A 25,573-nucleotide genomic window follows, 5' to 3' on the forward strand; every position below is an offset into this window, starting at 1 on the left:
GGCAAAGAGACGAGTTGTTTTATTTGACCGATTCCTCGCAAATCTTCCATCTTAAGTTAGTTTTAACTGAAATTTCAAAATTAACTGCCGATGGTCACTACTATACTCGTCATTACACAAAATTTAACACTTTTTTCATGACGAATATCTTCGTCATAAACAGTTAACTGGTTAAGCTTACATATATTTTGTTTTTATGCAGTACTTTAAAGAAACTCCCAGATGGTTTCGAGAACTCACTCGATTGGTGAGTTTGATCATAACCTTAATGTCTCCTTTGTTAGCATCTAAAAAAATAGAAAAACAAAGAAGATGACGCATACACGAAAACGTCATGGATGCATCATTGATTGTTTGTCTTATAATAAATAAGAAATAAGGGAAACCCCAGTTCATATAAATAAAAACTAAAACATAATTATTATTCATAATCAAATTCATCTATGAACACAACTATAAGAAATAAAGAACAGAATTTCAGCTGGTAGTAAAGAGAGGTTATATTGTATCTGAAGCGTCAGGTTGACTTGATTAGTCATCCACAGATAAAATTCAACTGTTTGCAGCTGCAAACTAAATATAATTAGATAAGTTGGAATGCGGACAAACAAGGATTTTATAAATGTAGTGCTTTAATAAAAGTATTTTTTTATGAATTAAATATTCTTTTAAAACAAACCTGTTCTTTACTTATAAGATCACAGTATATTGCGAACTTTAAAAAAAAAAATCTGACAAGTTGGCACCCAAAACAGCTAACTTCCAAGTGTTTTGTTTACATATAGATTACATAATAGGTAAACTAGTAAACACAATATTACCTCTTTGCCTTTACAGTCGTCATCAGGTGTAGTTTTTAGATTATTATTATTTTTCACAGCCTCTTTCTCCTTTAATTTCACTTCTTCTGCCAATATTTCTGGATTCTCTTTGGTGAATAATTTCTCCACTATGATGAACACCAGTAGACCAGTTAGCACCCATAATCCACAGAACATTGATGGATGTTCTCGCATATCTGTAAGTCAATCATTGAAAATTGGTTTTAATATTTTTTTAAGAGCAATGTATGGACGTACACATTTTGGTGCTTCACAGCGGATATGGATGAATGATTTGTTTTTTATTGGCCTAAACAGCATGACTATCTTATGTCACTATCTCACCATATTTATCAAGAATCAAACTATATTACTAAGTATTAATAAGTAACACATTAATAAAGAGGCAACTGCGTCTCCCTAAAATCAATAATGCCTGAAAAAAAACATGTATTATTTTTGGCACTCTTACAATTTAATAACTTCTTGCTATAATTCTCAGGGTTTGAACCCCTTTGCATGTGGAACAGCAGACTCCTACAGAACTTCTTTCCTCAAATAAGTCGTAACTACATCAAAAATATAAAAAGTAAATGGTAGAGGACTTGGAAAGTACCCTCAGTTATGGGGAACCTCACTTGAGTAACGATTCTCTTCAGCGATTATATCATCAGTTCTCAAGTTAACGAAAATTCTGACAAGACTACAAACAAATATTATCCTTCCTTCAAACTCTGTAATTTGGAATCAATCTTATTAATACTATACTCTTCATAAAATAATAAAAGAGAAACCTTCAAACTTGCCCGGCAAATTGGATTTATAACACTTCTAAATTCAATTTTACATTCTAGATTTTTCTCCAACTAGCCATATCAGAGTACTTTACGTTTACGTATACTATCAACCCAGTAGCATCCATAAGCGCATATATGCGCTCATTTTGCCAGACCACTATCACCAGAGCGCATATTTACGTGCATTTAATTTAGGCACGGATCACCAGCGCGCATATACACCTGTGCATTTTGGGGATGCAGTCAATGAAAAGTGGTAATCAGATATGGTTTCAGGGTAAAATTTAGACAAAAATGAACGGTTGTTTTTCCGACAGTAGTCAAGAGGCAATTAGACCTTCAAAACGCAACTTTTTTTTTTTTTTGAGTACAGACAAGAGCATTTCACGTTTTCAAGCAGAAATTAGCGGAAGAAATACTTGAAGAAAAAATATATCAAAAATAAAGATACCACAGAAGAAAATAACATTTACACCAAGTCTATCATTGTCTCGAAGATTTACCGGTCAACATTTTCCAACCCTTATCCAAAACACTTCATCGAAGAAAGCTCGCAGTTTATCAGGAAAAAAAAGAAAAGAAAAGATACATTTTACCAATGTGATAATCAAAGTCTTACCTGTAGTAAAAAAAAATAAGATGCCGTGTCTTTTATTATTATTATTATTTTTAATCTATAAGGAAATAAAAATTCTTTAAAATTCTCTATTTTTTGGCCATATTGTTCTATTTTTCATGTTTTTGAAACATTTTCAATTAAATAAAGTAAAAACAAAAAAAAATTTGCTGATATAAACGAATTTTTCACTTTTCCGTGAGACACAAATGGTTTAAAGAAGTCATATTTACGAGAAAAACAAAAAGCCGTAAATTGAAGTAAATTCATGATCCGCCATTCACTCACAACTCCAAGAGCCAATCAACATATCGATTATTTCAACCAATCAGATGCGTACTGTAGCGATAGTAAACAATACAGGATTTTTCAACAATCAACTGATATTAGGATCAGAGTAGGTAGTATTAGGTTATAGTCAGTAATTTACAGTAGTAATTGAATATTCAACTATAAATAGTATTTTAAAGCAAATAAATAAATAAAAAAGGAATTAATTAAAATGTTTAAAAAACATAATTTTTTATTTTGACTAGTATCGATTAGGTATGTAATTTATTCAATTATTGATATATCCTTAATATGATCATTAGAATGTTCGCCAAAATATTCGATTAAACAATAAAAATTGTATTGTTTCCAGAAATCGCATTTAAAGTTATAAAGTTAAAGTTGAAGATAAAATATTTAGAGGGTTCATAGAAAAGGATTCGCCAGAATAAATACAGGAAGTGTTATGTTATTTAGATATTTTTTGAATCAGTCCTCCTGAGTTTATTTGGACAGTGCTCTTAAACAATAAAACACTTAAGGGCTTTTTCAAAACAATTCATTTCCAATGAAATCTTAATTTTATATAATTCCAAGATTTTTCAAAAATTTATTAGATAAGATATAGGGTATTTAACTTTTATTTTAACAATATCAATCTTTCATCCACGATAAATATAATCAATGCAAACAACAATCTAGTAGCACTGGGTGCAATAAATTTAAAGACAAATAAGTACCTGTTCAGTGATAAGACTGAAGTATTTGGTAATCAATAAAATTTATATATGTCATATAGATTTTTTCGTCTACTCAAAATTGTGAAATATAATAAATTACACAGTACAGCCAAACCTACCGATAAATCTGGTATAAATCCAGATTATATTCACTTCTTCCTTTTATCATTTTACACTGACTTTCATTTTGTTTGAGGAATTTTTCGTTTTTAAAATATTCTGTACCATAATGGTTGATTAATCATAGTGGTAGGGTTCAATCAATTGGGAAATTCTCCATTGCTGAGTAAATAATGATCCATGGACGGTGCAACACTGGCTATTGGTCCAGCTAAAAAGGAACAGTAAATTTACTGAAAAGAACGTCTGCTTTGTAGCTTTGCTTTGGTCCACATCTAATTTGGTAGTTGTAAGTAAAGTACGGCTGAGAAATATAGTTGATAATCTGTTCAAAATTAATGATGAAAAATTATTATAAGTATTAAATTTAATAATATCTCGGACACTTTAAAAAAAGAAAACTTATTAAAATAGTAATGTATAAAAGAATAAGTAATTTCAAAATATATTGTAGTAACTGAACTTTATGAATTTTAATTTTTTTAAAAAATAATTATAGTGTTTACTATTAAATTTTTAGTTATCGTGAATTATGGAAGAAATATGAACAGCTGATTAGTGGAAATACTGGACGGGGGCAGTTTATGCATCTGATTGGTTGGAATAATTGAAATGATGCAAATTGATTGGCGCTGGGAGTCTGTGAGGGAAATTATCACTAATTTTACAGGGGACCTGGTAACACTATGTGCTTATACATTGGAATGGACAACATGGTGGACATCCCACCCTAAAATTCAACACTTAAATCAAAAACTCGTAGCGAGAGATCCACTCATATCCCAATATTTAGTCTCAAAGAGGACCCAAAACAACAAACGCTTCCTTCCTGTGAAATCTCGAATACATATACAGGAAATGCGTCATACTTCGTGCAAGAGACCAAAATATAATTGAAAATAATAAAAATTAAAAGTGAAGTAAACAAACAAGAGATCTGCTAAAACTAGAAAATAACTTCTAAAACAGAAATCCCCCATACCTTCTTCAGGTCAAAAGGTCAGGGTCTGTTTAGCACTTCCAAGGTTCATTTTGATTTAATCTCTTCACATTCTCTTTCTCTCTAGTAAAGGGAAGTACTGCAATCGTGGCAAATTTTCATTTCCAATAGCTATGCTATTTAGTTGAACTAAATGGTTCAATAAAATCTAATGTTAATAAGAAATTTACTTAGTCTACTAACAATAATTATGAATCTTCTTCTTTTTAAGAAATATTGTGGAGGATCATAATTATTTTTAAAAAAAACTTTTTTCTACCATTTCAGTAAATTAACTGCCTTGATTTGTTTCCCATTTAAACTCGTTAGTCCAAAAATCCCCAAGAGTTATGATGATGTTTATAGCTTAAAAATTTGGAAAACATATTTGTAAGTCTTTATATTCTTTATATTCAAAAAAAGATATCTTAAAATGTAATTATAATAATAATATCTTTTATTATAAAGAATTTAAATTTCACAAATACAAATTAATAAAAGACAATACAATACACCATCAGAGGGGTTGTATGAAAAACAATACAACGAGAAAAGGAGAAAAATTAAATGAATAAAATAAAAAAAAAAAACTGCTTGCACTAAAAACAATAGAAAATACACTATAAAAACAGAATTAACGCACTATAGAATAAATACACTATGAAAACAATATAAAATTAAAAATTAAATTCTAAAATTAAACTTAGGATTCAAGATAGGCGAGGAATCGGTCCAAATAAAAAACAAACTCGTCTTCTTGCCAACGTTTCCACAAATATATTGTCCTCTTCATGGCGTGGCCATGCGGGTTGGTTGAGTTACAGTTGGTTGAGGACAATATATTTGTCGAAACGTTGGCAAGAAGACGAGTTTGTTTTTTATTTGGACTGATTCCTCGCCTATCTTGAATCCTAACTTTAACAATTTACGGTCACAAAACCTATACATTCTAAAATTAACTGATATATGTAGGACCAAGCCAATTTACAATATATTGAATTAATAAATAAAAAAAAAATTAGCGCCATTTAAAGTACTTAATTAACTCTTCTTTTGAATTGTTTCAAAAAATTTAAACCGAATTTCACTAAGGATGGGGCAGATCGCAAGACAGTGAAGTAAGAGGTCTGTAAATTAAGTAATGAGACTGATTTTTTTAAAAAAAAATTATTCAAAAAGAATTACAATTCTATATTGTCACCTCTTCAAAATAAGCTCGAACTCCGATACTGGAATAGCCTTCAGCTGGTCGGTTACAGCCGTTTGAATGATTTCCGACTGTCCCAAAATGAGTTCCCTTGAGGTGATTTTTCAACTTCGGAAAGTCACAAGGACTCAAGTCAGTGCGAATAAGGAGGCTGAGGAGCCACAGGAATGTTTTCACAGGCAAAAACTCTGGTTTATTGAAATTGCTGTTGAGACAAGGAGCATTATCGTGATGTTATACACCCACTTGTTCTTGATGTTTGGTCTCTCACACGAATGACCCTTTTTCCGAAGTTTTTCAAGAAGCTCTCGGTTTAAAGTGTTGATTGACCGTTTTTGACCTTGAGATAGAAACTCTTTGTGGACGATTCCGTGGATATCGAAAAAAGCAAATCAGCATGCATTTGATGCATTCAACTTCGGCCATCCTTGCTTTTTTGGACCTTGGAGAGGTGGTTGAAGTGTGCCGCCACTCCCATGCTCTGGCGCTTGTTTTCTGGGTCGTACTCAAACACCCCAAGACTCGTCACCAGTAATGATACGTTCCAGAAATCACCTCAAGGAAACTCATTTTGGGACAGTCGGAAATCATTCAAACGGCTGTAACCGACCAGCTGAAGGTTATTCCAGTATCGGAGTTCGAGCACTGCTGTGAGGAGTGGAAGAAACGTCTCCAGCGCTGTGTGGCTTCAGAAGGAAGTTATTTTGAAGGTGACAATATAAAATTGTAATTCTTTTTGAATAAAAAAATCAGTCTCATTACTTAATTTACAGACCTCGTATATCTTCCTGCACGGATCTAATACAAAGTGAAGAAATTACAGAACCGCTGGAATAGACGTTTGTTATTTAAATTCAACAACTCCCCTCTAGCCTTTAATATCAAACTTATATCTGTTATTTTGAAATTTTTATCTAAAATAATTTATATCAAAGTATAAAATTTTTTAAATAACAGAAGTGTTAGAAGTAGTAGCAGAGAAAGTATAAATTTCTCCCTAAATTTTGCCTGTAACGCATTTCTCAAGTTTTTAAAAAAAAGTATTTTCTAAATTTGCATTTATATTAAATTTCTAATTCTTCAAATGTAATTATACAGTAACTATTATATATATATATATTGCAATTTTAAATAGCATCGTAAATTTAAATATATAAATGACATCACATAAATTTATGAACGCTCAATAATAAAAATTAATAATTAAAAAAATAAAGTAATTACTGTCGATAAACAGAACCTTTAGAACTTACAAATAATTGTAAGTAAATTTAAAATCAAACCAGCTGAATTTTTTTGTAATTTTTTTTTTACTAATTAAGAGAATTCAATTGCGGATATAATGTACAGACTAAATTATAGAATGACATCACAGCTATGACGCAATTCCATGGAGGAAAGAAGAAGAGACTTGATTACGTAATTACCAATCGTTTACTGGAATTTGTTTTATCAGAATGAATTTTAAAGCTTGCTAATTTAGAGGTGAAAGAAAAAACCAAGAAAATTGTTGTAAATAGTCAAAAATGATTTCCTCTTTCGTCTTTTAATTTTTCCAAACTCATAAATACAGGGTGACCATGGTTACATGCTCCACCCACTTTTTTTTTTAAACGGCGGGAAATTTCGAAAAAATAAATAACACGTATTTAATCATCTTTAGTCTAGTTTATTTTCAGTGATTGACCCATTTTTTTAAACCCCTGTATCTCGAGATACAGCATCCAACTTTTGTTTTTCAAATGGAACGTTATATTTTTTTTTGCATATTTTTTGTTGTATTTGAGCTCCTAGAAACAACAACAAAATGTTTTTTGAAATCGGTTAGGTTTTTCAAAAGTTACGGTAATTTAAAATCTCCTTAACAAAAACTTACAGTTTAAAATGTTAAGTATAAGGGTTGATTGAACGCCAAAATGCACACAAATCAGCCCAAACCATCCTCAATAACAAATTTTTTTTGAGAAAACGTTTTGAATAAAATAGGAAGGTATTTGTACGTAAATAGCAAAATTAAACTGCGATTTCAGTACTTTCTATTAAGAGGAGAAAGAAAAATAAACTATGATTGCAGTACTTCTCCCTAAAAAGCAAAGAGGCAAAGATTTTTTAATCGAACGACAATTCATTGATTTAAATCGGTTCACTCATTGATAATTTAAACGATTGCAGTAATTCCTCTTAGTAGGTGCAAGAGCATGATAGCACTTCACAGCCACGTAGAGGAGCTTTAACCACTTATTTGAGCTGAATTTTATCAAAATCGGACTAAGCGTTATAGAAATATTGGTAGTAATAGTTTTAGAAAGGGCCTTACTTGGGTGGGACAAACTCCCCTCCTTATGAGGCATAGCGACGAGACTTTTAAAGTACAAATCTGTACAAAATTTCGATTCGAATGACACTTCATTCATGAAAATCGGTTCACGTGTCGATAATTTGCAACGATTGCTATACTTCCCCTTAACAAGTGTAAGAGCTGATCGTCGCTCTAATGTTACGTAGGGGAGCCCTAACTCTATCATCCTACCAAATTTTATCAAAATCGGGCTAAGATTTACAGAGTAATTAGTAATAATAATTTTGAAGGGGGCCTTACATAAAGGGGGCTAACTCCTCTCCCATTCGATGTACAGCGTCGAGACCCCCAAAAGGCACATCTACATAAAATTCCGAATCGAATGATACTTCATTCATAAAAATCGGGTCGCGCGTTTAGGCGGTACGTTGTTTACAAAAAAGGTAACAACAACAACAAGAAGAAGAAGAAGAACAACAACAACAATTTTTGAAAATGCCGTTTTTGCTCATTTTCAACAACTTTTTTCTCGAAACCTATAAAATCTGGGTTGTTGCAAAAAAATTACAGTTATAAAGGAGGGTTTGGAGTAAGATTTAAAGAAAGTTTGGGAATTTTATGTTTTATAGAAAAAGAGAAAAAAATTGTCAAAGTTGGGTGTTTTTCAACGTTACGCTTTCCCGTGCAGTTTTTGATGATCAACCCTTATACAACTGTCCTACCGGACAGTTTTAATATGAAAAACAAATTTCAGTTTTTTGTCAAAATTTTATAATTTTTTTAAATGAATCTGTTCAAACTGGGCACAATCAACGGATAGGCAAGCCAAAACTCTGGACTCCCACGCTTTGCTTGTAGCAGCACTTATGGTGCCGAAGTCAAGATCTAGGCAGGCTACAGTTATTCGACGTTCAGGTTGTTTTTTCTACAAACGTTTGGTGTGGAGTTTTAGGAAATCAACTAATCGGCCCCATACTTCTACAGAGAGAACTTAACTGGTGTAAGGTATCTAACTTTTTTTTCAGAGGCAGTTTTGCTTGAAGATGTTCATCTACAACGTCGGCTAGATATGTATTTTCAACAAGATGGTTGTCCGGCACATAATGCGAGAGTGGTTCGAGGTTACCTGGACAGAAATTTCCATGAAAAGTGCCTAGGGACTCATTGTCCCATCCAATGGCCACCTCGATCTCTGGACTTAACCCAAATGGACTATTTTTTGTGGGGATACATAAAAAAATAAAGTGTACAGTATCCTTAATCCCGTGGCTTCAGTCGATGATCTGAAACGTCGAATAACTCTAACCTGCCTAGATCTTGACTTCGCCTCCATAAGTGCTGCTACAAGCAAAGCGTGGGATTCGTCCAGAGTTTTGGCTTGCCTATCCGTTGATTGTGCCCAGTTGGAACAGATTCTTTTTTTAAAAAAATAACATAATTTTGACAAAAAACTGAAATTTGTTTTTCATATTTTAAATTACCATAACTTTTGAAAAACCTAACCGATTTCAAAAAAATTTTTGTTGTTTTTAGGAGCTCAAAGACTTTTTAAACATTATTATTACTAACAAACATTAGACCAGAACTAAAGTCAAAACCGGAAGTTTAGAAAAAAGCCTAACCAATTCCTCTCTCACAATTTCCAGCGAAATATTCGATCACAATACCTTCTCTTAGTTATTAAAGTGAACGCCCACAATTTGGTAAGCATCACCAGGAGTTCCGGAGCACGTATTCCGGGGGATCCTGGTGAGTAAATACTCATTTCATGATTTGACAAGATCGCACTACTTATGCTTACGTAAAGTAAGAGAAAGTGCAAAAGTGCAAATCTTTGGTCACAATTTTTTTTTTATAAGGTCGAATCGTGTTTCATTTACAGATTGTATTTTTTGTTTACCCTTAGCTAATTTCAACAAATCTACTAGTTGGGAGGAAATAGTTGCAAATAAGGAGAGATGCTGTTACTAACAATAGAACACTATTACATCTCAGTAACCTTTAACGGTCTGCCGTTCAGACTGGGTCGAGGGCTTCTTACGTATAAAATAAAATATCTACTGAGAACATCTTCTATTCACATAACCTAACCTCTAAGAACACGTTTTACTTTCAGAAAAAAATAAACTTTGGAGGGAAAAATATGGTGGTATTTTCGCTAGAATTTTTTTTTTTTTTAAATTATTTACTTTAAATAAATATTAACTGTAGCACAGTACTGGGGACCGGAAGGCCAGATTGTGTTGACCATCAACACTGTTTATTCTCTGTTAATAGATAAGTACAGCTGCTGACTAACGTCGTATCAGATACTCCCAATTAAAAGCTATTCAATGCATTCAATTTTGGAATTATTTAATCGAAATTCAAGATCAGCGTTTCCCAACTTGTGGAAAGCAAGTTGCTGGTTGGTGGTACACGAAAAATAATCAATAATGGCGGACAAAAAAATTTAAAAAATTAAATCATAAAATTATTATAGATACGTTTTTTCCCCTATAATTCATACAAATTATTTTAATTAAATATTATACAGTAAAGTTCTAAATATGTACAGTAATAAGGTTAGTCTGTCTCAAGAAATACGAGAAAATATAATAGCACATTTTAGCAGTATTAAAATTGTCTTTCATGGAGTATTTTCCCAAAACCCGAAAACACAAATAATAATTGGATTTCAAACCCCCTTCAATAAAGAAAATTTAGGAAAAGCTACATCATTAACAAATAAAATGTAAAGAAAATTTAATAGAATTATCATGTGACAGAACTTAAATGATAACTATGTAAAGATCTGCTTAAAGAGACTGGATTGTAATGAGTAAGCTCTATTCAAGCAACATTAAATTTAATTTAAAAAAAGTTTTAAAATTAAGATCTTACATTTTACAAAGTTTATGGTGAACATGAAAGTGAACAGATTCATTGGTATCTCTATACAAATAAAGATAATATAATAAAATAACACACTCGGAATAACAAATTTCACGAAATACAAACATTTTTTGCGAAGTGGTACAATTTAGCATGATATACTACCAAGTGGTACGGTGAGCCAAAAAAAGGTTGGGAAACGCTGATCTAGATAATTAAAAGGCCCATTGTACTCGATCGTTACCTACATCTCGCAATACCAAGAATATTCTAGCAACAGAAAACTTCCAACAATTTCATTAACATTTACTTTACAACAGCTTTTAGTGACCGTAAAAATATTATATATATTAAGGATTCAAATTAGCGAGGAGGAATCGGTCCAAAAAAAAACAACAACTTGTAGCAACCAACCAGCATAGCCAAGCCCTGAAGAAGGTAATATATTTGTCGAAACGTTGGCCAAAAAAGAAGACAAGTTGTTGTTTTTCTTTGGACCGAATCCTCGCTAATTTGAATCCTTAGCATTTACTCTTTTATTAGAGACTAATGGCTTTTCTGACCCAGGAATCCGGAGAAGAGTTATCGAAGGATAGGAGTGCACCTCCATGATTAACTCCATCCTTTAGGAACTACTAGGACTCACTCGTGCAGATTAAACAATGCACATACCAAGAAATTTTCCTGAATACAATTCCAAAGAAAAAAGTACCTTCGAGACGAGATGTAAGCAGTAGAAATGGATTTCCAGCTAACATTAGATTAGCCAACAATTAGATTTTCTTTAATCAGTACCGTAATAAACACTAAGTCAAACGAAAGACGCTAGAGTGACTTGGCCTAAATAAAAGTGATGCTGGCTGGGTGCATGCCGAAGGAAGCTAGAGAAAGGAGACCTAAAGACGGCCCAAGAAGTACGTGGTGGGATGTAAATGAAAAAAGTCCCTTTAAGATGAAGAAGAAATGATTGGGTTGAGGAAAATCCCGAAACCAAGAGAAAAAAAGGAAATACAAGGACTTGGCTTCCTCTTATAGCAATTCCCTTAATTAAATTCTCTAGAAACTTATGGTTTGACTAAAAGAATAAATGATTAGTTAGACCAATTGCTTCATCTTCAAGGAAGCGGAGTTATCACAAGTACCTCTAGATACCAACTAAAGTGATAGCCTAAGATATGTTTGTCCTAGTTAAATGGAACCCCCAAAGAACAATAGAGAAAGTTGTAAAACATCTTTTTCTTTGTACAAATCATTTCCGGTGGACTAATACTCGCAACTCTGAAGGTTTCCGTTAAAGATTTCGTACTCATTAAATGTTACACGTATTTAGAACTGGACAATATACTGAAACGGCACTTAATATAACAAAGAAAACAAAAGATTAATCTAAAAAATAATGGTTGGAACCATTTTGAGGTGGAAAAAAAAACAGTGGAGATGCACTTTTTACAACTTTAAATTTACATTGTTTGTAACGCGCAACAATTATTCAAATTTACGGCGTTACTCAGACAAGTACTACATCCTCTGAAAATTCCGTATCGGAAGTTTGACGCAAACGCACTTCCTCTTGAACGTGGGCGAAAGTAAAACCATTACGGACCCAGCTGTCCGACAACAAAAATTGAATTTACCACAGTAAAACCATACGCCCACTGCCTATTTTATTTGGTGACGCAAGTGATTTAATTCAGTCTCGGTTGCACACAAATACGGGATGGGTATTCAATTTAAACTTGAAGGTGTAGCGTGTGTGATACCGGGTGGGTTTCAGTTTATATGATGTATTAGCACATTGTACCGGTCGAAAGTGTTTCGAAAATGTTCATCAGTTTTCCACAATACAGTTAACCAATTTGTAACCAAAAAAAAAAGAAGCTGTCTCAATTAGATTAGGTTAACACCATAATGTTTAACCAAATGGTTTAAGTACGTTTTGGAGTTCTCGATACTTGTTTACGAGGGTCGTTTGAAAAGTCCGTGCAAAGTCAGAGAGATAGCACCACTGGCGCGTATCGAGGTTATGTTTAGTTAATAGCATCTCTTGGAAGAACACACACCAAGTTTCAGCCAGATCGGTCTATTTCTTTGTGTTTGGCATTCGTTTGAATCGAGGAAGTCGAGTGATTTTCAAAAAATGGACGAAAAAGAATTTCGTGTGTTGATTAAACACTACTTTATGAAAGGCAAAACGCCTCAGGAGACTAAAGAGAAGCTTGATAAACATTATGGTGACTCTGCACCTTCGATTAGAACAGTTTATAAGTGGTTTCAAAATTTTCGGAGTGGCCATATGGGCACAAGTGACGCTGAACGTTCTGGACGCCCTGTTGAGGTTACTACTCCAGAAATCAATGATAAAATCCATGATATGGTGATGGATGACAGAAGAGTGAAGGTGCGTGAGATTGCTAGTGCTGTGGGCATCTCGAATGAACGGGTACATAATATTTTGCATCAACATTTGGACATGACAAAGCTATCCGCAAGATGGGTGCCGCGATTGCTCACGCTTGACCAAAAACGAAATCGTGTGAAGTGTTGCAAGGTCGGTTTGCAGCTGTTCCAGAAGAATCCGCAGGACTTTAAGCGTCGTTTCGTCACTGTGGATGAAACATGGATACATCACTACACTCCTGAGACCAAAGAACAATCTAAACAATGGGTTACCAAGGGGGAATCTGCGCCAAAAAAGGCGAAGACCGTTCCTTCGGCCGGAAAGATTATGGCGACTGTCTTTTGGGATTCGCAAGGAATAATCCTCATCGACTATCTGGAAAAGGGTAAAACTATTACAGGTGCATATTATTCATCGTTATTGGACCGTTTGAAAACCGAGCTGCAAGAAAAACGCCCACGATTGGCCCACAAAAAAGTCCTTTTCCATCACGACAACGCACCAGCTCACACTCTCAGCAGTTGTGGTCGCAAAATTAATGGAAATAGGGTTCCAACTCGTTTCACATCCCCCCTATTCTCCAGACTTGGCTCCCTCGGACTACTATTTGTTCCCCAATATGAAGAAATGGCTGGCGGGAAAAAGATTTTATTCAAACGAGGAGGTGATTGCAGAAACGAATGGCTATTTTTCAGACTTGGACAAATCCTATTATTCGGAAGGGATCAACAAACTAGAGCAGCGTTGGACGAAGTGTATAAGCCTAAAAGGAGACTTATGTTGAAAAATAAAAAAGGTTTACCCCAAAAAATTAAGTAGTTTTTATTTTTGCACGGACTTTTCAAACGACCCTCGTAGTTACAAATAGCCAATGGCCATGCTGTGCTTTTGGGTAACCAAAGAAGATATAATCTTCTTAGAAAGAGAGATCACACACAAAAAACGTATACTGGAGACCCCAGGTAGTGAACAAGACAAATCCGCCTTTGGATTCTGTGGAAAAGTCTATAACCGGAACTGATTCAAAAAAAAAAAAAAAAAAATGCACTGATTCCCTTTTTTCATTCCTCGTACATTAGAAATAGTCATGCGAATAGATTTTTCACAAGTTTAGGTTAGAATATTAACTTACCAAATCAACGATTTTTTTTCCCTCGAACATTCTAAGAAAATAAAGTTTTCAGAAAATAAAAAACTTCAACAAAAGTAAGTGTTCACACGATTTTAGGTAAAATTTAATTTTTTTTTTTTTAAATGCACTTTCACAAGTACTTCATGTTTACACTACTGGTAAGAGTAAGAAGAAGGTTTCGAGTTGATTATAATAAACAGGGTTGAATAAAAGGTTACATAGCCAGAGTTACCAACTTTCACATTATATAATTTGTAACATCAGCTATCTTATACAAAGCCACGGTCAACCTAAACTGGCCTTGACATGTCTTACAAATCTTTTACGCGTTTTATTATTTTTTCCGCTCTTAAAAAAATCTATTATTTCCATATACAACGTATCGATTTACAAAAATTCTAGTAAATCTTCGTAAAAATTACGTGATTTAAAAGAAAAACCCATTTAAAGTTGTTGTCCAAGTGTTAATAACTTCACTAATCTAAAATGAAATCTTCTTTTTCTCTAAAAGGCTAATCAAAGTTGATAAGAAATGTGCAATTGAAGATAAAATAGTATAAAGAAATAAGAGATTGAGAATGATGGTTTACTAAGTGGAGACATTACAGCATTATACAATATACAACATAGAAACTGCAACCATCTTAATGTATATTTAGAAATATTTATTTGTATCTCTTTGCAATTCTGCTCTGTCTTAGGCAATATGTAAGAGTGAACACTATGGCTTGAAAATCTGAAGTGAACATTAGGGCGACTTCCTTTTATTGGAACTGATTCTAGTACTTTCCTATAGGGCTACCATGACCCTCGGACCTCCACTGAGTTTCCCCACCCATCTCGATTCATAGCTTTGGATAGCCAACGTCTTCTCGTTGGTCTTCCGCCGCCAAAAAAAATCCACCCGAACCATCTTTGTCTAACCCGGTCTTCTCAGGCTTACTGTAATAGCTGATTCCTCCTAGGATCCGAGATTACTCTACATCGCCCTTTCGTTGGAGACTATTTTTTTTTCTCCAGGAAGCTCTCGCAGCTCTTTAATCGTCCCAAAGCGACAAGTCCCATCCTGTAAAACAGAGCCAAATATTTTTTTTTAAAAGGATCTTCCTTTCCAAATAGATTAAGGATTCTCTGGCTCTCCTGCGTTAAAAAACCCATGTTCCCCACGCGTATGTCTATAGTTTTAAGTGATAAATACTCGTAACAGATTTTTATCAACACTAATTTCAGCCCATTTTTAGTTCACCTCAGGCCAGAGACATGCGGAAAAAAAATCAATTTTTGTCACCTCGTCTAAGTTTCCGACGGTATGTCACAGCCGGAAGGCCATACGGATGATCGTAGACCTCTTAACGGGTCATAGCAAACTGAGTAAACAGGTGGCTCAATATTGTCCATAGTTGACCTGTATAGATTTGAAAAAGATGAAGAAGAAACCCTATTATACCTATTAAGTAGCCATTCTCTGACAGTTGGGAAGAGTTAGGCTCTTTGGAGGAGAAGAACTCACGAATTTAAGCATTTCTTGATAGTCCATGTCCATGTCCAGGCTCTCAGGTCTAATCCTACAGGAATGGACATGCTGCACAACAGAATTCTGGAGTTTTAATGGCAAAGACTAACTGGGCATCCACATAATCTAATCTTTTTCATGTTTCTGTACAAAGACAGTTGCACATATACAATATACGAGAATATTTTAGGTTCTACAGGATGAAAAAATAATTGCCATTTCAGTCGTGACACATTTATTCTGACAAGCTTTCGACCTAGGGGTCTAGGTCCACCTTCAGGGCTAGTTTACAAAGTAATATTTTTACATTACAGGGTTGGTGTGTCTTCTGTCTTGTCTGTTCATGGACTGAACAGTCCTGTAATGTAAAAATATTACTTTGTAAACTAGCCCTGAAGATGGACTTAGTCCCCTAGGTGGAAAGCTCGGCAGAATAAATGTATCACAACTGAAAACTGGCATTTATTTTTTAATCCTATTGAAACTATGAATCAGTCACCAAAACAGTTAGGTTCTTCATTTAAGTGGAGAGTTAACCTACTCTTGTCTTAGGATTTTTTTTCCAACTTACTGGAAAACTTATCTTTGTTCATTTACATTTCAAAGTAGGGTTTGTTTTGTGTGACACAAACACTACGAAAATACACGTACATCCTTTTCTATTTACTGGGATTCAGAGAATCCCAAACGGATATTTTAGCTGAAAATCAATACATCCGGTTTACAAAGATTGTAATACTTTTTTTTTTAAGTGAAATGTAAGTAAAACAAGAAATGATGAAATTATTTTCTTCGCAAGTAAAGCAGAAGCAGTAAACTTACACAGAATTCATAATGTTGTTTAAAAAAAAAACAAAACAAATATAATACAAGTATAAATAGCACTGGCAGTATAGACCTTGTCAATCCACCTTACCAACAAAACAACAATATCCGACGCAATTAAAAACAAGTTACTCGTATCCACCTTTAATAAATTATTTACTTCCGGGTATAAAGTCGATTTCGGTACTTCTTATCACGATCATAATACTTACGTCGTCAGCAATGTACTCACCTCTAATTGGTGACTGCTTACTCTGCAAGTTCCACGCTTCGGGCAGCAGATGTAGGAATACATCGCCTAGCAGTCCACCAACGGCAAAACTTAAAAGTAATTTCAATCGGTCGCCACTCACTGAAAAAAAAAGAAGGTAGAAATAAATAAAAACATTATAAAGATGGAAGCAATATAGAACAGCTGATAACATTAAGCTGATGAAAGAACTCGTGACTTTTTTGGCCGCCGCAGTATAATAAATTATCAGGTCGGAAGTGGATACAAAATTAATAAACTGTGCTTTCTCCTTCGTTGTTTAAGATAATGGCCGAACGATTTGAAAAAAAAAATATTGCTAGTTTTACTGAAAAATATTGATCAAAAAGGGCAACATGGATTCCCCGAATGCAAGTCCTGAATGGCGGCTAATAAAGGTGTGTTTGTAAAACAAAAAAAACGGTAGGCAATTTTATGTTTACCATCCCCAAGATCTTGCTTTAGGCGTTTCCATGAAACAGCCTCTTTTACTTAATTTGCTCGCAATCTCAGTGTAGCGTTAATGAATCGTCTCGCCTGAAGCCTTAACCAATGAATAGTGTCTTCCATCTGTTCCACCAGATGAACCATTTGACCTGAACATAGCGTTAAGAGTCACTGATTCACAAATTCAGAACTTTTTTCACAGTATTTTTTTCGAGCTCTCCTCGAATCACGAGCACAAATTTGACAAGTAGCTTCAGCTGTTAAGTATCCCTCGTTAGACTCTTAAAGAAGGTATCAGAAGAGGAACTTCTGCATTGCTTGACACTTCATACGTCTGGCTCTATGATAAAGTTTTTTGTTTTTTACCAAAATTCACACAATTCAATATGATTTAGATGGACGATAGCACCGGTTACACTACTATATAAAGTTTAATCTGTCAATATTATTGTACAAGACAAATCCTATAACATAACCACAAGAATTTGCCAAATATATTATCAGCTTAGTATTAATGATCACTTCGTGGTATTCTCTCAGGGGTATTGCACAAACACTTCTTAAGGGAACTTGGCGTAGTTTCCAAAGGCTTCTGCAATAGAATATGTTCTAAATTTTGTCTTAGCTCTTTTCACAAGGGGAGTTTGGAACCCTCTCCACTCGATGCGGCAATTCCTTTTTTTCTTTAACTTACTTCCAAATCCTGTGCAAAAGGAAGAAGAAACTCCCTTTCTTCCCATGGAGAATAGCGCAAAATAGACTGGTAGGAAATCTTACTAATAGAGGAGGTATCCTCCCTTAATAGGCCTTTAAGGCAAACAAGATCATTTGGCACAACTCCTTTTCAAAAACCTAACCTAAACCTTTGAGTGAATGACCTAATCAAAGAAGTAGGTGTTAGTGAAAAGAAATCGCAAGAAAGTCAGTTACCTGTATCGGTTGACCTACACCAATGTTTCTCAATTTAATATAATACAATTAAATATAAATATTGATATTAATTGCAAAAAGATGTCTGTTTTTTTTTTGCATACCATTTATCCTACAAGTATTTATTTTCTTTTATTAACTTCTTCATTTTGAAGAAGCACATTTGATATGTTGCATTCAATGTTGCAAGTGGTTGAACGGAAATAATACAGCCAGTGACCTTAAAGATTTGATTTAGTTAATCTATAAGTGAATTCTTTTAATCACAAACTTCACTAAGATAATAATTGAAGAGTATTGACTGTTAAAAGTTAGTACTTTTCTAAATATAGATTGAATCAGGATTATATTGATTATTATAACAAAAATAAAGTAAAGAAACTCCTAGAACCTATAAATTCAATACGAATCATACAGTTCAGTGATCTGAAAAAATTCCAATTTAACATCAAACCATTTTTTTTAAATGTAATACTTTTTATATACGTATAAAAAAGTTTTATCTGGTAATTAAAAACAATTAAATATACTTCTATCTCAATTTAAAATCTTAAGCTATTTTTTCCCATTTGTTTCAGCTATTCATTTTACAAGAAGGCTAAAATAAGAAAAATTTCAAAAATTGATAAGCTTAAAAATTTTGTTTTATCATTTGAATCAGAAATTAATCAAAAAAAACACCTACATTTCGTAGGATATCATAACATTAAAAGACAGCTGATAATGTTTCTTAAATTTCCGGTTTTCACTAAAATATTTGTTTGAAAGGGGAGGAAATCAAATTTTAGTAAAGATAATATACTGACGTATTCAATGATTTCTTTCTCTTTCTCTATTCATTAAAAATATTGAAGTATGTAATAAGCAAACGAACTGATAAGGTTCCAAGGATAAAAATCTTAACTCTCTTATTTAGTGTCTCTATACACAAAGTAGCTAAAAATTTATTTAAAAAGTAACATTTTTTAAATCTATTGCCACAAAGAAATTATATGCTATTTTTATTCTTTTAAAAATAAATACCAAAGCCTGTATTGAGTCATACAACTAGCAGATATCTCTTCGTTTTTTTTTTTTTAAATTAAACTCAAGATGATGTTTAAACATTTCTATACTCAAAAGAAACTAAAATAAAAAACAAAAAACCTCTTAATACGTAATGAAATATATTTTGTCTATATTTTTCTTTACCTCCTTTGCTGATATTGACACCTCCATCAATTGGTATAACTAACAACGGAAAGATACCACTTAAACCAACAATTACAGAACCAATTACTGATCCAACCCATGGATTATAATCTAAAGCAGAAAAAGAATTTACTGATTGAAATAGTTTTCTAAACCAAATTTCACTATCACTTATATTGCTAAAGTCAAATTGAAATGAATCTTGAGTTGTTTGATATTCCATCGCCTTTCTAGTTTTTAACAAATAACAATTAATGACCGAATATGACTTTTCTTCAAAACGAATTAATAAATTTCTATCAATTTCGTTTTAATAGATTAACCAATTATTTTTACAACTAACAGTTTAATATAATGTTACATGTCTCATCTTAGACAACACAACGCTCTCATACAAGTACAACTGACTGCCTTGTTTAATGTTTACTAGGTTATTTGTGGTCTTGCGTTTCAGAGAGCGCCACTGTTGGCCCCTTATATCATCCTTACTGTTTCTATGGTCATTGTATCAATTCAAATATTTAAAAAAGTTATTGCTCAATTGATGTACAATAAAACGCAAAATGAAATGAAACAGACCCTGTTGTTTCAAGAATACTGCGCACTTTTGATAATTTGAAGTGAGTAATTTAAATATCCTTACTAACATATTTTATCATTTTTAGTTTGGGTGAAAAAGATGGTAATTACCAAAGAGAAACGTTATAATTCTAACATTTATTTACAAAGTGAATGATTTTTATCAATTTTTCAGAAGTCAATTTTTGGTTTAAGTTTAAATAATTTTCTTCAAATTTCTTTGGTCGCAGTAACCTTGTTTTTTCAAACTCTGATTTCGGCTTTCCACGTAAACACATCGCTTTAGCCAGTCAATGATTATCGTATATAAGTTTTTTTCAAAAATGGCAGGAAAATGCAAGAAACCTAATTCTTGTCGTGTGAAGGGCAAGGAGAGTTTTGGCTTTTTGGAGATGAAAAACTGCCTACAAGAAATACCCAGGAATATCTGAACTCTAATCAAATCCTACTTTTAGATTGGAATATATTATAGAAAACAGACAAAAGTTGTATTGCTTTCACTCAAATAACAAAGATTAGTTATCCAATCCTGTTCTACAATGTTATTTTTCAATTGTAATTAAGTATTCAATCTAATTTACGAATGCATTTTCTATGAAATATTTCAACTTCAATACTCTACTGTTAAAAACATTCTTACTCAGACAATTATTATCGCTTACTCCGTGTCCATGGGTGTTAATAAAACTACAAAAATAAGTTTTACAAATTTAAGAGCTTATTATTGAAATTATTCCAAGAACTAATGCGCCTGGAAAGATAAAATGGATTCTAAATGTATATTTTATCAAATTTTTCTTATAGTGTTCAGCGTATATATTTGTACTTTTCGATTTTATCTAATTATCGGCACAAAGTGATAACATCAGCCGGGACACTGGGAACGTAACTTCAGATCGGGACGTATGCTAATTATAATTATGCTAATGGACGTAAGATTAGTTATAATTATGAAATATATTAATTACAATATGACATCAATTTCGTACATGCCTCCGCCAAGTGCTTTCTTCGTAAGCACTCTTTATAGGCTCTTCGCCTTTACATTATTTTATAAATTATTATATTCAACAATAATTAAAATTAAATATTCTATAATTTAAACGTGAAATGTTGATAGTTTATTTGTGCTCGGAGGTTGGCAATGCTTGTATATACAGGGCATTTTTCCAACTTACTAACACAAAGACACTTCAGCTGAGATGCACGGTGTAGTGCGTACACGAAGACAAGTACCGCAGTGACGTTGTTGACTGATCAGTAAGGGTAGCTTACAATAAGCCAGGTTAGTTGCAAAAACAGCTAAGTATCGTGTTAATTGTCTAGAGTGAATTAGTTGTAGTCGAGGAGCTGATTAGTACAAGGTGAACTTTACACTTGCTTGCTACAACATAAAGTGTTAGCTAATTATAAAGTTGTTATACCAAGCTGTTTTTTGAAACATCTCTTTGAAAGACAATAGTTAATCTGAAACAGCATGCAGCCTGATGGAACTTTCAGGTAATGTTTAAGGCCCTACTGTCCCGTTATTTCGAGCGCAAAGCTTCTAACTACAGCTTTTCTGTATAGTTATTTGTAGTAGGCTTGGATCCAATCATTAAAATATTTCATTCCTATTGTTTATCGTTATTTTTAATTTGTACCCCTATACCACGATTTATTAAAAAACAATTCAGAAATTCAATAATTTGGACTAAAGCAGTATTACTAAGGTAAAAATAGAAATAATTTATTTCATTCGTAAAGTTTCAAATTGTTTCAATATCTAAAAAGAATCACTGTCTCATAGTGATTTATAATAATTACAATCGCTTTCTCCTACAGCACTTTGAGGGTTGCTCAGCTCCCGTGGAGGTCGTATTAATTTTTCTTGACAATTTCCTAGTAATATTCATTTGATAAAAACTAAGAATCTAATGCATACATATAAATTTTACTATTCGTAACAAGTCTTTTGGTGTAATTTTCAAGGGTCGTGAACGTACTTTGAGGTTGTAAGATGTGTTTGGTTCCCAAATTTGAATTCAGCACTGAATCTGTTTATTTGCAGCAGATTGTTTCGTTTTGCTGTTTTAGACGGTGCAGCCATTTACTGGAGCTTAGTAATCTTCGTTCTTCACTGTTGTGTATTAGCAGCCTCCAGCTCCTAATACCAAACAGCTTGTCATCCATCTTAGTGACCAACCAGCTTATGAAGCATAGGTGAGTATATTGATATAGTATTTCTGAGAATATATTTCTAGGCTACTGTTTCCAGTACAACCCAAACTAGCAACTGCTTTTCTCATAGTTCAGTTTATTCAAGTAACCTTGTTTTTTAGGCTAGCGATGTCCTAAACAAGACTCTAATTGAGTTCCTTGAGGTAAATATTCATTACTTAAGAAGCTTACTTTAACAGCAGCATATCCTTCTAGTCTATTGATCTTAAGATGTTTATATTTTACAAGCTGCAAAGTAATAATGAATCTTACCTTGGCCAATTCACCCCTATTTTCTTTGTTTTTCGCGCTGTAGTTTACCATTTTCTAGTGCATGAAAGCTTTAAACTTGTCCATTGCATTATCCATTACAATACTTATCCATTCTGAACACTGTCCAGAGGTCGGCAGCGCACTGTAAATTGCTCCAGGCACGTTTTAAATTTAAAAAAAGAAAAATTACACTGTGTTTACTAGACAAGTGAATACCTATTTTGTAAAGCAATGTAATGAAAAAGTTACCACTTTTTTAATGAGCTCATTGGTACCCGTAGCCGTTTTTTCTGCGCATCTCGGCTTCTAGGCAATGTTTTCTCATTACAAACAAAATTGTCGAACATCGTACTAAGAGATGTAGGAGCTTCCTAGGAAGAAAAAAATTCAAGTAACGATAGGTGGTTCGAACCCAATTCTCCAATCCTGATCTTAACCCTTCCAGTATCCGTGATAACTAATTGCATTTCTGTTACAGGTGGAGATGATTTTTTTTCGGACAACTCACTCAGTGGTTATTGGATATTGTTGCCTGAAGAACCTTACTGTGAAGAAGTACCAAAGGAATTAAGTGGGATAGATGTTCAAATTCTAGCAGAGTGGTGTTGAGGCAAGCTTATCTGGACAAGTAGTGCAGAAACTTTTAGTACCACTTGACATCACAAAGATACGCATTTTAAACTGAATCCTTTAACCCAAATTATGCATGTTGGCAATTTGCAGCGAGAAATAATCAGTGCAGTTTTCTTTTGAGCATATACAAGATTCCTAAGTGCCTTTGAAGTCACTGCTATTGCACAAAATTCTTACTATTGTAGTCTCAAGCTAATTTTTGCAGTATGCTATACGACAGCAGTGTTGGTGAATCCACGTCCGCAACATGTAAAGCTTTGCAAACACATATCATCAAAAAGGAAAATGACAAAAAGCCACAAAAATGTACTGAGTGTGATTACACTAGTGACAAACCCTATAATTTGCAACGCCATATGAGAATACATACAGACGAAAAGCCGTATGTGTGTAGTGATTGTAATTACAGATTTACACGTGCTAGGAGTTTGAAAAGACATTATAGAAGACATACTGGCGAAAAGCCTTATAAATGTGGTTTATGTTATTACAGTTGTATAGAAAATAGTAGTTTACAAATACATATGAGAATACATACTGGTGAAAAACCTTATAAGTGTAGTGAATGTAATGAAAATTTCAGGCATACTGCAGGATTGCGAAGACATATGAGAATACATACTGGCGAAAGGCCTTATAAATGTAATGAATGTGATTACACTTGCGAAAAACCCTACGCTTTGCAATGCCATTTTATAAGAATGCATACAGTCAAAAAGCCGTTTGTGTGTACTGATTGTAATTACACTTTTACACATGCTGGTAGTTTGAAAAGACATTACAGATTACATACTGGTGAAAAGCCATATAAGTGTAATGAATGTAATTACAGTTGTACAGAAAGTTGTGGTTTAAGAATACATATGAGAATACATACTGGTGAAAAGCCTTTTAAATGCAGTTTATGTGATAGAAATTTCAGTCAATCTGTAGGATTGAGAAAACATATGCGAACACATACTGGTGAAAAGCCTTATAAATGTGACGAATGTAATTCTTGTTTTACAGAAAAAAGTAGTTTACGAATACATATGAGCATTCATACTGGCGAAAGGCCGTATAAATGTAGAGAATGTGATTATAGTACTTCACGAGCTGGAAATTTTATAATACATATGAGAATACATACTGGCGAAAAGCCTTTTAAATGTAACGAATGTGGTTCTTGTTTTACAGAAAATCGTGGCTTACGAATACATATGAGAACTCATACAGGTGAAAAGCCTTTTAAATGCAAAGAATGTGATAAAATTTTCAGTCAATCTACAGGATTGCGAAAACATATGAGAATACATACTGACGAAGCCAACATGAGTGCTGGGCCTGCTCGGTTATGTGTTGTTGGTTCCTCCATCTCTGTTCTGTAATTGGATCCTCCAACGATTACTTCTGCATCGTGAGTCTGCTGATTCTTAGGATTTGCTCGTTCATCATCTCTATGATTAGTCCATCCTAGTGGTTATTATTTTTTTTTATCCGTTATAAATATATTTTGAGTTTTAATTTTAAATACGTTTTCTTGGAATAAAAGAATATATTTAACAAACTCTTATGTAAGAACTTGTACTTATGTTTTGTACCCATATTTAAATACAGACTAAATAATCTTGTTCACGTTATGTTCATCCAAATTTTAAGCGATTTTTAATCTTATCTTAAAAGTAATAAGTTTATTATTATTCTCTTTAAAAAATTAGTAAAAAACATAAGAAAGAAATCGTAGCTTCAGTGAGAAAAATCTACCACTTTTCTGTTCATTATTTTTCGACCTAGGGACTAGATCATCTTCAGGGCTAATTTACAAATGATGTAAAAATAGTACATTGTAAATTAGCCCTGAAGATATGACCTAGTCTCTAGGTCGAAAGCTTGGCAAAATAAAGTTTCCCATGACTGAAAATGGCTTTTATTTTTTCATCCTATTACCACTTTTCTTTACCTTGTCATTTCCCAAATACATTTAAGTCTTCCACTTCAAATTTTTCTCAGTGAGGAACTTTTCAGCAAATTTGAATCTTTTTTTTTTATTCCTGATTTCTTTATCTGGACGAAAAATATTCAAATTATTTAATGACAAACTCTCCAGAGGTACCAGCATAGAAAGGTTTGTAAGTGTGGAATGGGTTACTATAACCAGATACAGAATACGTACTGAGTTTTTAAAAATTTCTCTTCCCTATCACACATGATCACCTCAGCTGTAAACAACATTATCTTTGGTAAGGCCCAGAGAAGTCAAAATGTATCTTGATGAATTTGTTTTTTTAATCCTTATGCAGAATTTTAATTTCTTATAATGAACTAAAAAATACTGCAAACTCTGCCGGTTACTATTTTTTTTTTTTTAAGGCGCTTTTTCCAGTTCACTGCCGCCATCCGAACAGCGATCTCTCGCTGCAAACAACTCCTAGAAAGGGAAAATCTAGACAATTGGATTCGTACCCGGGATCTCTACATTGGAATCCAATATACGCTAACAA

General features: G+C 33.3%; 2 protein-coding genes across 9 annotated transcripts in view; one reads left to right on the plus strand and one right to left on the minus strand.

Annotated features, from left to right (window-relative positions):
* Zip99C (Zinc transporter Zip99C) overlaps positions 1 to 19,800 on the minus strand; it is a 30,201-nt gene extending 10,401 nt beyond the window's left edge. The window contains exons 1-3 of the mRNA XM_074113426.1: positions 19,410 to 19,800; positions 16,824 to 16,943; positions 822 to 1,018 (exon numbers count right to left, since the gene is read on the minus strand). Of these exons, the coding sequence (XP_073969527.1) occupies positions 822 to 1,018; positions 16,824 to 16,943; positions 19,410 to 19,632 (540 nt within the window). The 5' untranslated portion in view covers positions 19,633 to 19,800. The remainder of the gene's footprint in view (positions 1 to 821; positions 1,019 to 16,823; positions 16,944 to 19,409) is intronic.
* LOC141446713 (uncharacterized) lies at positions 879 to 24,993 on the plus strand. 8 transcript variants are annotated; one of them, XM_074113422.1, is made up of 4 exons: positions 19,878 to 20,029; positions 22,065 to 22,190; positions 22,310 to 22,351; positions 22,939 to 24,993. In XM_074113422.1, exon 4 carries the CDS (start codon positions 23,300 to 23,302, stop codon positions 24,458 to 24,460), a length of 1,161 nt encoding a protein of 386 aa, XP_073969523.1. In that variant the 5' UTR covers positions 19,878 to 20,029; positions 22,065 to 22,190; positions 22,310 to 22,351; positions 22,939 to 23,299; the 3' UTR covers positions 24,461 to 24,993. The 8 variants fall into 8 exon arrangements, with proteins under 8 accessions (XP_073969521.1, XP_073969523.1, XP_073969518.1 ...); XM_074113425.1 differs by lacking the exon at positions 19,878 to 20,029 and adding an exon at positions 21,118 to 21,273; XM_074113423.1 differs by lacking the exon at positions 19,878 to 20,029 and adding an exon at positions 21,267 to 21,488.
* Positions 24,994 to 25,573: the final 580 nt, after the last annotated feature.

The sequence above is a fragment of the Rhodnius prolixus genome, unplaced genomic scaffold (genome assembly GCF_049639745.1).
Source record: "Rhodnius prolixus isolate KJV_2025 unplaced genomic scaffold, Rpr scaffold_7, whole genome shotgun sequence".
Classification (NCBI taxonomy): domain Eukaryota; kingdom Metazoa; phylum Arthropoda; class Insecta; order Hemiptera; family Reduviidae; genus Rhodnius; species Rhodnius prolixus.